Genomic DNA, 14,207 nt, shown 5'->3' on the forward strand with positions numbered 1-14,207 from the left:
TCAGCAGGGTTGGCAAGTTTCTGCCAAGGTGGTTAAAACCACTGGTAGAAACCGGTTAAAACCGGCATGGCAAAAACCACTTTCTGCCACATTTTCGGCAGAAACTGGCAAAAACTCACTAAATGAAAAAAAAATTAAATTATTGACATGCAATAGGAAAAAATAATTATTAACCAAAACCCATGGAAAAAATAATTATTAACCAAAACACAATTTAAAATCAAATGTTACATTGTTTGGACCCCGCAGTTGCTTCTTAGAAAATGTGGTTTCTAAAATCTAAACAGTTTCTCAATCTAATATGTACAAATGAGAAACTTTAGAATATTCCTGCAACAGAAGGGCCAATGTTCGTGAAACTTTCATCTATTGTATATATATATTTTTTAACTGGTCCACCATGTAGTAACTGGGGTAGTGGGAGAAATTCAGCTGGAAAAATAAGTTTCGAGAAATAGGACCAATTTGTTTTGCAAAGCTGTGAGATTAGGTACAAAATCTATGCTAATATTGGCAAATAAAATTCTGGCACTTTCTTCTTGAAGCATGTGATAATTTCAATCACAAACAATTTAGATAAAGCATGCAAATTAAAATCAGAAATGCCTTTTAATTTTGTATGTCGGTCCTCTTTCCCGAGTACCTATATGATTTTTCGTCTTTTGTTAGATTAATCCAAACATTGCGAGCATCTGCAATTGAAAAGTTCCCTTCTCCAACTAAATAAAGGGCATTAGCATAGGATTTTATTTTTTTAAATGATGAAATGAAGTTTAATTTTTTAGTTTACCTAAACGAATATCATTCAGCAATCACTTAAGTAATTAAAGATGCTTTTAAGTTTTTGCCAGTTTCTGCCGGTTTTTACCGGTTATAACCAGTTTCTGCCACTGGCACGGCAAAAACTAGTTTCTGCCGGCAGAAAGCCAACCCTGATCATCAGTAAATATATATTTTTCAAATGCTTTTTACTCCTCAAACTAAAAACCGTCATCACTCAGGGACGTAACTAGAGGGGGGCAAACGGGGCTCATGCCCCGGGTGCCAGATTTTGGGGGCACTAAACCGACTAAATAAATGCTTAAATTTTTTTAAAAAGGACAAGTTGTTAGAAGTCACCCCCCCCCCCCACCCCCCAAGGGAAAAAAACACGCTGTGCAGGCACTGGCAGAAAGTTTGCACGGTTTAATGTGGATAAAGAGACTGTGGAGTAACTATAGACAGAGAGAGAGAGTAGGAGGGCGCAATAAATAGCATGAATGTGTTTTCTCAGAGTGACCAATACTTGTTATATCTTATTTAAGAATTTTCCTCTCGGAGGAGGAAAATGGGAGCTAAGCTGAGGGAAGTACACACCAATATTAAACAGCGGAAATGCTCAAATGTCCTTTTTTCACAATTAAACGTCATAAAGCTGTCAACATGATGTCTTCCTCTCAGCTTTTACAATGATGAGAACTTGTATACCCCACCCCAAGGACCTAAGGGAAAATCGTTGCACTGTTCCCTTGGCCGTAGCCCATGGCTTAGGAATTGGAGTCTTTATCCAACAGAACCATTCTCTAAAGAGTATCTTCTCTAGCTCGTATCACGAACTTTTTTTCTGCTTTTTACTCCGTTCTCAGGATATTTTTTGCTCATCTTGTATAGTTTTAAATCAATTTTAAGATCTGTCGAAAAAACTATTTGAAGCTGAATTCAGAAAGAGAGCGAAAGATCGCGAAAAAGAGGCCCCCAACAATCTTTATCATATTTATCATCGTGGTTAAATGCTAAAGACGTTAGGAAAGCAAGTAAGGCATTGTTTATATAATTTGAATGATGTAATACAAATTTGTTGAATTTTATAATTTTTCTCATTTATGGAAAAAAATCTCGCACTATAATTATACAGATTCAATTTAGTTCAGGAAGCTGCCAATTTTTCTTTAGAAAATACTAGGGTTATTGTGAGGATAAATTGAACCAAAACGATGAATTTTTGACTTAGTTTCAATACATTTTTTCCACCCACACAATATTTTAAATATACTTAAATCGTCAACGTCAATCAATGTGTCAGAAATCAGCTATTTTTTACGGTTCTAAACTTGAATTTTTCTTTGGTACTTTTGATGATGCGTATTTACAATTACAGTAAAACCTCGTTTATCTTGCCTCCGTTTATCCAGATCTCCGGCTTATCCAGATCAAATTTTTAAAGTTAAAAAATACATTCACTGAAATGATATAATTCTAAATTATGATAGCCGGAACGAAACTGTCAATGTACCAAATAATTTCTCTTTATTTTGATTAAATGCACAACTCCTGCATAGGACGTGCAATAAATTATAGTCATCCAATAAACAACATGGCATATTTGGAGTGTCAGTCCTACACCACAGCAGATGAACTATACATGATTAAGTGTTTGCAAGTAACAATCCTATACTTTCCGTTTTTACTTTCTTCTATATCTAATATATAGAAGGAAGTATTGGATTCGTGCAAATTTTCGAATTTCGAATTTTGACGGATTTGAACGTTTTGAGGTGTACTGAGTCCATTTCGACTATTTTTGGAAAATGTCTGTCTGTCTGTGTGTATGTGTGTCACATCTGTGTGTGACCAGTTTTTTGTGACCGCTCTACAGCAAAAACTACCGCATGAAATCGAACGAAATTTGGTACACATATGTGCCGCTATGTGAACTTGTGCCCATTGGTTTTTGGCGTGAATTCCTCCAAGGGGGATTGAGCAATGGGACGTTTTTTGAGTTGCGCATGCTTGCTATTCCTCAGGAAGTAACTGGCGGAATCAAACAAAATTTGGTCCATATGTTGCCATTAACAGGAACAGGTGCAGATTCAATTTTGGTGTCAATAACTCAAACGGGGGTTGAGCTATAGAACATTTTTTGTCGTCAATTGTGACTGCTGTATCTCAAGAAATAATGAACGGAATGAAAGAAAAATTTATCGGCAAGTAGCCCTTAGTGGGTATAAGAGCTGATTTTATTTTGGTGTCAACAGCTAAAAAGGGGAGAGCGTGATCGCCTGTTCTTTTTTTCTATTGTACAAGCTCGCTTATTTGGTTTCCGCAGAAAAAAAGACGCAAAAAAGACATCTAATTCCAAGATGTCCCAATGGTTAGCATTGAATTCGACACATATTTCTTCAAATATCTCAAAAACTCCTTTCTGCAGATACTCCGTTTACCTGCACACGGCAGTATATTAGTGCATAATATTCATGTACTTAGAAGTAGATTCATTGACCTTAAGGAAGCCTAAAAAAAAATTAAATAAATAAATAAACGCACACATTTAAAAATAAAGTCGTCAAAACTTTGTTATGAAACATCGGGGGGGGAGGGGAATTCAATTTCCTGTGCCCCCTCCAAAAGACTTTTCTGTATCTGCCCCTGTCCTTTATTGTATGTTGTTTATTTTGCATAGCCTGAATCACATAAGAACATTCAAGCTATGTAAAATAAACAACATACAGGCAGGGTAATGGTCTCGGCAAATCCTGCTTTACATATTGAGGTTCAATGCGTTGGTGTTGAGGGAAAAAAATATAAAAAACAGATAATCCACGGCAGTGTATATAATCTGCACCTTGTTGATTTTACACTTTTTCAACAGATAATCCGCAAATTATAGGCAAGAAAATATGGTACAATTCAATTTTTTTTTTAATTTCAAGCACCTATGGATGCACAAAAAAGGAAAATAAATGAAAAGTTATAAATTATTGTCCGAAAAAAAGTGACCCACAAGCCGCCACTGATTCTACTTGATATTTTTTTCTAGATTTGTTAGATATCATACTGCTACAAGGGCAGATACAGAATACTATTTTTGGGGCGAAGGGGGGGGGGGGGCGGTCACTCTGAAAAACGATTATAAATTAATTTCAAGCAATGAAAAGAAGTAGTACTTCAAATATTTATTTTTGAAAGTATAATTAATGAATTGAAAGACTACTAAAATGGTTAACAGTTTATTCAGAAAGTGTTTGACCATAATGGAGAGGAATTCGACGATTTAGGAGGGAGTCATGCCCTCCCATGACCCTCTCCTTGTATTGGCCACTAATGCAAGGAAAGAAATTTGAATATTTACCAAACAAGCATAAAAATTAAGTTGAAATAATTTCCAGTCAATCATAAAACCATTTTTGTACTAACTCTCGGAGGATTATAACTGGACACTGCTCTCTTAATAGGCATCTTAATCTGATTGGTGTTATGGACGATCCATAGTGTAGAGGATGCAATATGGCTGATGAGAGCTCAATTCATGTACTGCAAGAATGTGACTTCTATTCTGCTCAGAGATTTGAACACTTAGGATACCACTACGTGGATCCCTGGGAACTGCCTAAAATATCGGTTAGGCAACTGCTGAGATCTGTTTTTGATTATTGGACTCTACTTGTGATCAAAGCGGGGGCAGTACAATAGATCAGTGGTCTCGGTACTTGCGCTTGTTTCAAGTGCCCCCTTTTTCACTTTTCATACTTCAACTTTCGGAGGAGGGAATCTCAATTTTTTGTATTGCTGTCTTTTTCCTAAAAACTGCAGCATTGCCATCATGTTTCCAATAATAAATGCATAATTAACAGTAATAAAATGTATGGCGGAATTGCAATATGTGTAAAAAAGTATGTGCCTGTTTGTGTGTGTTAAAACTAATTTTGTATTTCTAATAGAAGTTCATAAATAGAAGCAAACAAGTACTTTATGCTTATATGCTAAATTTGATAGAACGTGTAAAGTTGACCACCCTTGTAAGTTGAAACTTTTGTCAGGGACAAAATTTGTCCTATATCATGTCATATAAACCTCTTAGTTGACCACCTTTCTAAGTTGAGCACTGAGGTACAGCACTGCAAGTGGTCAACTTACACAGGTTTAACTGTATGTATCATATCTAAGTTGGTCTTGATCATATCTATCAGATTGTCTGTTTTTTTCCACATAGTTAGTTATGTGTATAAATAGTTTTGTAAATGAAAACTAAGCAATTTTTCAACTTTCTTTTTTTTTTCTTTGTGTGTTTTAAATATAAGAGCTTTAAAAAAATGCAGAGTATAGAGTTTCAATTGCCGTGGATTAAAATTATTTTACTTCCTTAAACTTTTGATTTTATTATGTTAAAAGATTTTCTGTTAACTTATGTGACTTATTTCAGATAACTAGCTTTAAATCCAGATTGCTGCATGATAGAGCTTACATCAATTGTGAGTTTAGATCAGCTCCATTTAGTGGATACAAAAGAAAAAAATCTTCATTGTTTGACAAAATGAATAAACAAATGGAGGTTGTATTGAAGCAAGCTTTTGAAACAACTATTCTTTCTTGGCTGTATCCACGATCCCAGATTGACATATTTTTCCTGGTAACAAAATTATTCATTTGATAGAAAATTTTAAATCATAATCATCTGTTCATGTAAAAAATAAAGTATTGTCCTATCATATCCCTCCTGAGAAAGCCAAAACTTAGAGAAGAAAAAAGTTTTCGGAAAAAAATTTGCTTGATTTTGAGAACATTTTTACATTGATTTACGAAAGATAAGCTACTTTGGGTTATAAAGTTAGATAGCTACCAACAATTCCCAAATATCACGTAATAAATTTCAGCTTGCAAAGTAATTAAACTCAACAAAATTTGAGCAGTAAGTTACCGCCCCTAAACCAGGGATAAGACAGAACTGCATGCAATATACCAGATAGACCAGTTATCACATCCAGAGACTGCAGCTATGTTCTTACTAGAACTCATCAATAGGGTAGTTCAAAAATAAATGTAAAAAAAAAAAAGTTTCTTCTAGATAACGGGACACCCCTCAATATTTTTTGACTTGTGGATAGTAATATACTGGGAGAATTTTAGTTTCCTATTTCAACTGAAAAAGGGTGCTCAACCCCCTCCCCAAAGCTTCATATGTATGGGGAGGGGGGTTAAGAAAGTACATTAAACTGAAAAAACAATGCCACATATTATAATATGCACTAGTAATATGCACATTCATTGCATTCAAATAATTATTTACAAAAAACACCTGGGAAAATTAAATATTTCTAAATTTAGCATTTTCTATACTATGGCTAATGTTAAATTAAGTTGTCACTGAGCACTAGAGGTGAGCGATGTCGTTCATTCTTTTGATCCGTTTATTTAACTTGTTCGTTTGAACGGCTTTGTTCATTTAAAAAAGTTGCAGGTGATCTCTCTGCGTGATATATATACTCACATTTGAACTGTTTTATTAGATCAGTACTATCCGTTGAAGGACAAATAACCAAAATTATCTAAAAGTAAGAAAATATGCTTATGATAAGTGAATAAAATTTTTTATTAGGGTTAGAAGTGGGTCATTCCTTGTCAGTTCAACCACACCCCAACACCCACCATCTCAGATTTCAATGAAACTTTGTATACTTCTCTGGTTCATAGTCCTAAGTAACCTCCTAAAGTATTTCTTCTCTATTAAAAATAGTTTTTATTTTATGACCCTTCAAAGTTTTGAGATTTTGCGTTAGTTGTCATTCACAGTTCTCTCAGAATAAACTGCAGCTGTTTGCAAAAAAAATTACTTCTCAACAACTAAAGATAAAAAGTTTTTGAAAATTTTCACATTATACATTAAGACTTCAAGCATTTTAGAAAAAAATATATAAAAAATCTAAATTTATATTCAACAACTAAAAAAAATTAACAAACTAAAAATTTTAAAGATTTTTCAATAAAAAAATGATTTTCAAAATTTTAATTTTTTGGCATGAGGGTCTAAATTAAAATAATTTATATATTTTTTAAAATGATCAGTAACATGTGTGCTAACATATAAAATGAAAATCTTTAGGGGACTTTGAGGGATTCTGCCCCCTTGCCCCCCTTATTTTGATAAAAGAAAAAAAAAATCGATCACAATCTTACAATCTTAGCTAATTTCTAATAGCATCAAAGAAAATTTGAATAATGACATACATTGGTGTTTGAACCCAAATTATAACATTTTAATACTCAAGATTTTTTTGAATTGAAAGTAGTTAATTAAATAAATTAATAATAGACAATAAAAACATGTTATCGCGAAATTCGAAATTTTCCTACAACAATTTATGCATACTAAAAATTATTGTTTAGTACGCATTAAGACAACATAGAAATTTAAAAAAAAATCATCTAATTCTAATTTATAACTAAGCAATTAATATAAAGTATTACAAATCCTATAAATACCAGCTCATAGTTCTTAAATTCCTTCTAAATTACGTCTGTTTTCCTACTAAGAAGATTAGAAAAAATGTATGTCATTCTAATTGTTGTGTTGTGTGTAATCAGATCTAGGCCAAATACAAGTAAAAATTTGATATCTGTCCAGTAATGATTTCTCTAACCAACTGGGCAAAGAACGGACTAAAAGACAAATTCGAAGCTAGACACTTCTAGTTCGCAGAGCTTTTAACTTGTATCATTAATCTAATATCAAACTGAAACATGGATTTGTTTTCCGCTCATCAAACAGATTACCCCAGAAAAGTTCAATTTCCCATGCCTTCTCCAAAAGATTTTTCTGTATTCGCTCCTGAAGGGTGGTATGTTGTTTAAAGTCACTTTTTATTTTATACAAATGATTTATAAACATTCTACTCTAAATATTCCTGTTTAAATACAGTGAAACTTCAGTAACTCGACGCGCTGATAACCCCTGTAACTGGACATTTATTTTTCTTAGGGTTGGCCCAGTGCCAAATTCAATGGCTGAAAATCTATCTAACTTGACACACATTTGAGAGAACCCCCTATCAGTCTGCACCCAATTGCTATTCTAGTTCAATTTTTTCTACCAACATTCTTCCATATTAACTTTTTCTCAGAGTTTTAGGAGATCTCTTTTAGAGAATTCTGTCTTTTATCCAGGGGAGTAAGCAACCACTCTGTGCTATTAGTGCAATTCTAAAAGGATAGCATAAAATATACCAAACTGTAGAGAAAGAAGGCACCATTATACCTGTATTCTAAACAAGTGTGAGCAGGACTTTTCATCTTTAACAGACATGACTAACAAGAACTTTTATCTCTTTTCAACAATTATGTATTTATTCTTCACAATATATTCAAATATATTATTGATTTTACTATATACTTTTCAAAGAAAGAAAACGAAAAGAATAGAAAATTCCTTTACTAAAATTAGTTTTCATAATGTGAATATTAAGCATCAGTAAGTAAGTGATACACACAGAAACTCTTTAGGAATTAAAATTTTGGAACCTCAGTAAGTTGACATCCACTTAAGTCGAAATTTTTTCATGTTTCCTTGGTTTGTCGAGTTATGGAGGTTCCGTTGTAGTTTGAATTAGCACATTTTATACCAATTTCTTTTCTCTATTCTATTTATTGCACTTAATTGCATTGCACTAGTGTACACCCCCAAAAGCAGTTGAGTAAAAGATGCAAGTTATGTTGGGGGACGGGGGGGGGGGATCCGGACAAATATTGTTTTTTTCCCTTGCAAATACTAATTTGGTTTCTTATTCATATTAAAAAATATATAAAAATCCATTGAATATGAGAGATGCAATTTATTTCCTCATTTGCTATGAAGGGAGGGGGGGAGGTAATTTACTTTATTTAGAACATATTATTACTAAGCAATCAGGCTATTAACTTTTAAGGGGTGTTAACTGTAATTTCAAGAAATGAAAAGGATGAATTTGTTGCTGTACATCAGTAACATTAAAATGAAAAACAGTTCCACTATAGCAATTTTTCTCAAACATAAGGGTGGCGGTGGGAGGGGGGGGGGATCCTGAAAGTGCTAGAAACTGCATGATTATGAATTGGTGTTAAGACTTAATTTTTGTTTTCCTTTGTCTTAACTAAAATGCAGTAATCTGTATGCAGATATTGTTATCTGTAGCTTTTAAATTTCATGATATCTTATTTTCAGAATGTCTATATTTTAAACAATTTTTAATTATTTCAAATTTTTAAAAAAGCTTGAATATTAAATTTATATGTCTGACCTCAATATTAAACACACTTTATATATAATTTTTTTTTAAGTAATTGTTGGGAACTTTGTTTTCAAAGACATAGAAGAGCTTTTCTCTATGATGCTTTTGTTTTTTCTGAAGGGGAGGGGGCAGAATCCCTAAAAGATCCATAACTTTTTTCATAGGGGAAGTTAGGACACATACTCATGATCATTTTTCATTGTTAAACATGATTTTTAAAACTGACCCTGATGTTAAAAATTTGACAATGGCTTTTTTCACCAAAAAAAAAAAAAATCAAAATTTTTCTTTTTCCATTTTTTAAAAAATTCTTAGTATAAACCAACATTATTATAATATTTTTAATAAAAATATTCAAAATCTTAGCATTTTTTATGAAAATTTCCAAAAAGGTAAATTTATTAGTTGCTAAGAAACAATTTTTTCCTATTAAACAACAGTTCAGTTTGAATGTCTTAAAAATGACAAAAAATGCAAAATCAAAAAATTTGATAAGTCTATAATATCAAAATACATTGAGATTGAAAGAAAAAAAACTAAGGGGCTGATTTTTACCACAAAATAAGGAAGTATACCAAGTTTCATCAAAATCTGAGATGGTACGTGTTAAAATCCCATTTTTACGGTAGATTTGAGGTAGAACTACCCCATATTTTAAGTTATTTCAAATGAAAAGAAGCTTAGATTTTTTTTACATTTGAGTTCAATGTTTCAACACACTATATATTTGAATTTTTGTCGTAATTGCTGAGAATTCTGTTTTTAAGAATTTGGAAGAGATTGTATGATGTTTCCTGCTTTTTTTTTTTTCAGAATGGGGGGGGGGGGGCAGAATCCCTCAAAGTCCCCTAATGTTTTTCATTGGATAAGCTAGAACACATATTCATGATCACTTTTTAAAAAAATTATGATTTTTAAAGCTTACCCTCTTGTTGAAATTCAGAATTATGTCAGCACCTTTTTTTGACAAAAAAAATTTTAAATTTTCATTTTCCTAATTTTTTAAAAATTTCTCATTTAAACTAAAACTATTAAGATATTTTGTATCAACATGTTCAAAGTCTTTACATTGTGTGCAAAAATTTTCAAAAAGATTATAGCATTAGTTACCAAGAAACAATTTTTTTAATAAACAACATCTTCTCAGTTTAAGTGTCTCAAAAATGGTAAAAAATGCAAAATCGCCAGATTTCAAAAAGCTATAAAATCAAAATGAATTGATATTGAAAGAAAAAAAAATTAGGGGGTTGCTTGTAACCATAAAGGGATGAAGTATACCAAGTTTTATCAAATTCCGAGACTGTGGGTGTTAAAATCCTATTTTTGTGGTTGATTTGACGTGGAATGACCCAAGTGTAAAAAAATATCGTCCATTTTGTAAGATATTTCTCAGTTGCCAAATGGAAAGATATGTTTTCCATTCCAAAAATCGCAGGTTCCATTTCAGCATGCCACAAAATAAAGTTTTTCAATTTTACTATATCGTCGCCTGAGAGCAACAGTAATAAGACATCTAATCCCAGGAACAACACTAAGATATCCTACTGTTGCTCTGAGGCAATGATATAAAAAAAAAAACTTTGTGACATCAGAAAATTTGAAAAATTGATTTACATGAAATAATGCACTAATTTTTAAAAGAAATATCTTATCTCCAAGTGTAAAATGGTCACAGGAGAAAATAAAACAAAAAAGTTGTCAAAACAGACCTTTTTTGACCCCCCCAAAAAAACATGGATGGCATTTAATTGGTATGCTTGCAAGATGTCTGAAATGTTCAGCCGGGGCAGAGGAATCCCCCCCCCCTCCTCCAGGGTAGCGAGTGTTCAAAAGTGTACACACCCTTGGTTGATTTTTAGACTGTTTTAGGCAGACAGTAGCTCATTCTCAATGCTATGAATAAATGGTTACTAATTATGAACCTAAAACAGGGGTAGTAAAAAATGACATAAGTACATAAAATTTGAACATTTCACTTCTTAGTAGTGATGTAAAATACCCGGGTATTTATTTTTAGGGGTAAATACCCAAAATGGGTATTTACCCGGGTATTTATTTCAAAAATTTATATTCAACTAAAATACTTTTCTGTATGTATTCCACTATGTATATATATGGACAATCATATACAAAACAATAAATTTTTGCTCAAAAGTTGTATTTTGATCACATATTTAAAAAACAATTGTGTGAAACAATTTAGCAATCTAATATGATATCCACATTAGATGTGTTGGATGTGCCTAATCAATGTTGATAGCCAAATTTCAGATACAAAAAGCCATTCTACAAAAAGTAAAAAGCTTAACTGGTTACAAAAAAAGCAAACATCAATTTTTTAAGGTCCTTGTCTTTTATAACCCAGTAATATGTCCCTGCATGACATCAAAATGTCGCTCAATTTATTATTACTGCTTATTTTCCTATATCTTTTGCAGAAATTTCCTCCAAACCTAGTTCAAGTGTTCAGGCGTATTCTGCATATTTATAATAGCAAGTAACAAAAAAGGAATTAAACATTTGAAAAAGGGGGAGGAATAAAAAAAAAATTATAAACAAAGACAAAGAAAAGCTGCTTTGAGATTGAACTCATCAGCATTGGAAATCTCAAATTTTTTTTCGTACCAGAACTACAAAGCAACACAAATGGATAGTTAGGCAAATGCATTACAAATTCAAAAAATGCATACTTTGAAGCGGCAGCCAAATTTTGAAAAGATAAAAAATGGGAAGAGAATGTAATGAATATGTATACAAATACCTGGTGTGGAAATAATCATTTAACCACCAGCAAAGACAAATTCAGGAAGACTATATCAAAATTATCTTTTAAATTTTCCTGTCATCCTATTTAAGTTTTAGAATAGTTCATTTTAAGTTCTGACAGTTTTTTTTTTTTTTTGATAAGATTTCACTAAGATAAGATTTTACTTAATTAAAAAAATAATAATGTATAAATTTTTATATTTTTAATCTTCAATTTTATAGTTTATGTTTTAAAAAGAAATTCATCACCTTTTGATATCACCTTTTTTTTTTGCAAAATGCGCAATTACTAAGGGATTTATTTACTCTGCCTTCGGATAAATACCCAAAAAAATATTTACCTTCCCACCCTACACCACTAATTGCTTGTATTAAAAATAGTTTGAATCACGAAGTACAGGGGAGCAAGTGCAAATGAGCAAGGCAACGGAAAACAATATTTTGATTTGTTTTTGCTTATTAATGTGAAAACTCTTTCTATATTTGTCCATTATCACCTAAACAGCAATAAAATAAATAAATAATATCATAGTCTTAATAACTTCTCAGTTTATTTTTCCAAACATCCCTCCTGCTTCTTTTTTTTTTTTTTTTTTTTTTTTTCATTTTGGATATGACTAACCTAGATTGTAATTTTGAAATCCTGCAGTTCATCATTGAATTGCTTATACTCCTCCAATTATGACATTGAAAAGAAAGATTCTTTTCACACGATATGTTTCTTTCATAATTTCATCCCGTCTTTCAATAAAAAATATTATAAACTGTGTAATATATATGTATGTTTCAGTTTTACCAATTATTTTATATTTAGATTTTTAAAAAAATCCCATTCACTTTTTGCATTTTTTTGTAAAATACCCAGTTTTTGGGTATTTACCCAGGCCTTGGGTAAATACCTGGGTAAATACCTAAAAAATATTTACCTACCCACTGGGTATTTACCCGATCCATACCACTACTTCTTAGATTAAAAAGATTAGTTGGAAAAAACACTTTGAATGATGAATAAAAAAAGTGAACAATATTTAAATATAATTTTCATTTTATAAGATTTTTTTTTTTTTTTTTTGAAGGGGTGAGGGATTTTTCTTGTTATAAAAATTCTCACAAGTTAATTCGGTTATTAATTTTACAAATTAAAGTTAAAATGATAAAGTTATTACCGAAATAGTTCTTCACAGTTAATTATTTTTAGACCTTTTTGGTCATTTGTAATCAAATTTATCTTTTTCCGAGACATGAAGTAAACCCACCGGAGTATCCTCTGAAAACCGGGACATCTGGCAAGCCTACTGTAATACCATCTTATACTTTTAAAAACTAAGTGTGTCCATCAATGTATATTTCCATCTATGTCAACTTCTTCCGTACATCTGAAAATTGACTATCAAACCCAGTATTGATAGATTTGTAATTTTTCTGGCATCATGTTATCAGTAATAATTTTTGAATAATTTAACTTAATTTATTATTATCATAAAGTTTCTGTTAATTATTCAAAATATTTTATTTGTTTATCAGAATTTTATTAAACATTATTTAATAATGTACATGAAAATACTAATAAGAAGGATTGTACATATTTAGTATTTTTAATAAAATTTCATTGTTTTGTATTAATCACATCATTCTTTTTTTAGCCACTTTCGACTGACGGAGGCATCTGCAGTGCATGCATAAATGCCGGAACACTTGCATTGATAGATGCTGGTATTTCCCTGAAAGATTTCCTCTGTGCTTGCTCGAGTGGAATTATAAATGATGAACCTTTAGTGGATATAAATCATTTCGAAAAAACATTAGGTGGTGCTGAGCTAAACTTGGCTGTTTTACAGAAGTCTGGAGCTATTGTTTGTGATGAGCTTGCAACAGAACGTTTGCACAGAGATCATATAGCTAAAATTCGTTATAAAGCTCTTGAAGGCTGCAAGCAGACTTATGAAATACTTGATGCAGTTGTTCGAAAACATTATATACAGTCCAATATCAGTTGATTGATGTTGAGAAACCCAGAAAAAGAGCATTCAGTATTGTATTATTACACAAAAATTACTGAAAATAATTTCTTTCAGAAATTTGTTGTTTCTAGAACGCTGCACACAAAACTGTTGTCTTTAGCAAAAAATGGCATGCCTCAGTTTTGCCTTGAAACGTTTTTCATCCATACAAGTGTCATTGGTATTATAAGCATATTAGATTTAAGTTTGTAAGATTTAATAATGGACACATAAATTACTAGGATCAGTGGCATAGCAAGAAAAAAAGTTGGAAGAGGATATGGTTAGTTTTAGCCTTTTTCTACAGTGAAACAGGAAAATTTCTGAATTTTGGTATGAAGGGGTATACTTCACAAAGCCAGGGATGTTTACCAAGAGGCAGGGATCCATAGCTTAGACCAGTAATTCTCAACCGGTGATCCGG

The 14,207-nt window shown here is 31.8% G+C and overlaps 1 protein-coding gene across 1 annotated transcript in view; it reads left to right on the plus strand.

Moving 5' to 3' along the window:
• Nucleotides 1-14,001, plus strand: part of LOC129224683 (exosome complex component RRP41-like) — a 15,144-nt gene extending 1,143 nt beyond the window's left edge. The window contains exons 2-3 of the mRNA XM_054859229.1: nt 5,180-5,386; nt 13,427-14,001. Coding sequence (XP_054715204.1) covers nt 5,180-5,386; nt 13,427-13,780 — 561 coding nt within the window. The 3' untranslated portion in view covers nt 13,781-14,001. The remainder of the gene's footprint in view (nt 1-5,179; nt 5,387-13,426) is intronic.
• The last annotated feature ends 206 nt before the right edge of the window (nt 14,002-14,207 follow it).

This window comes from Uloborus diversus, chromosome 6 (assembly GCF_026930045.1).
Source record: "Uloborus diversus isolate 005 chromosome 6, Udiv.v.3.1, whole genome shotgun sequence".
Lineage (NCBI taxonomy): Eukaryota > Metazoa > Arthropoda > Arachnida > Araneae > Uloboridae > Uloborus > Uloborus diversus.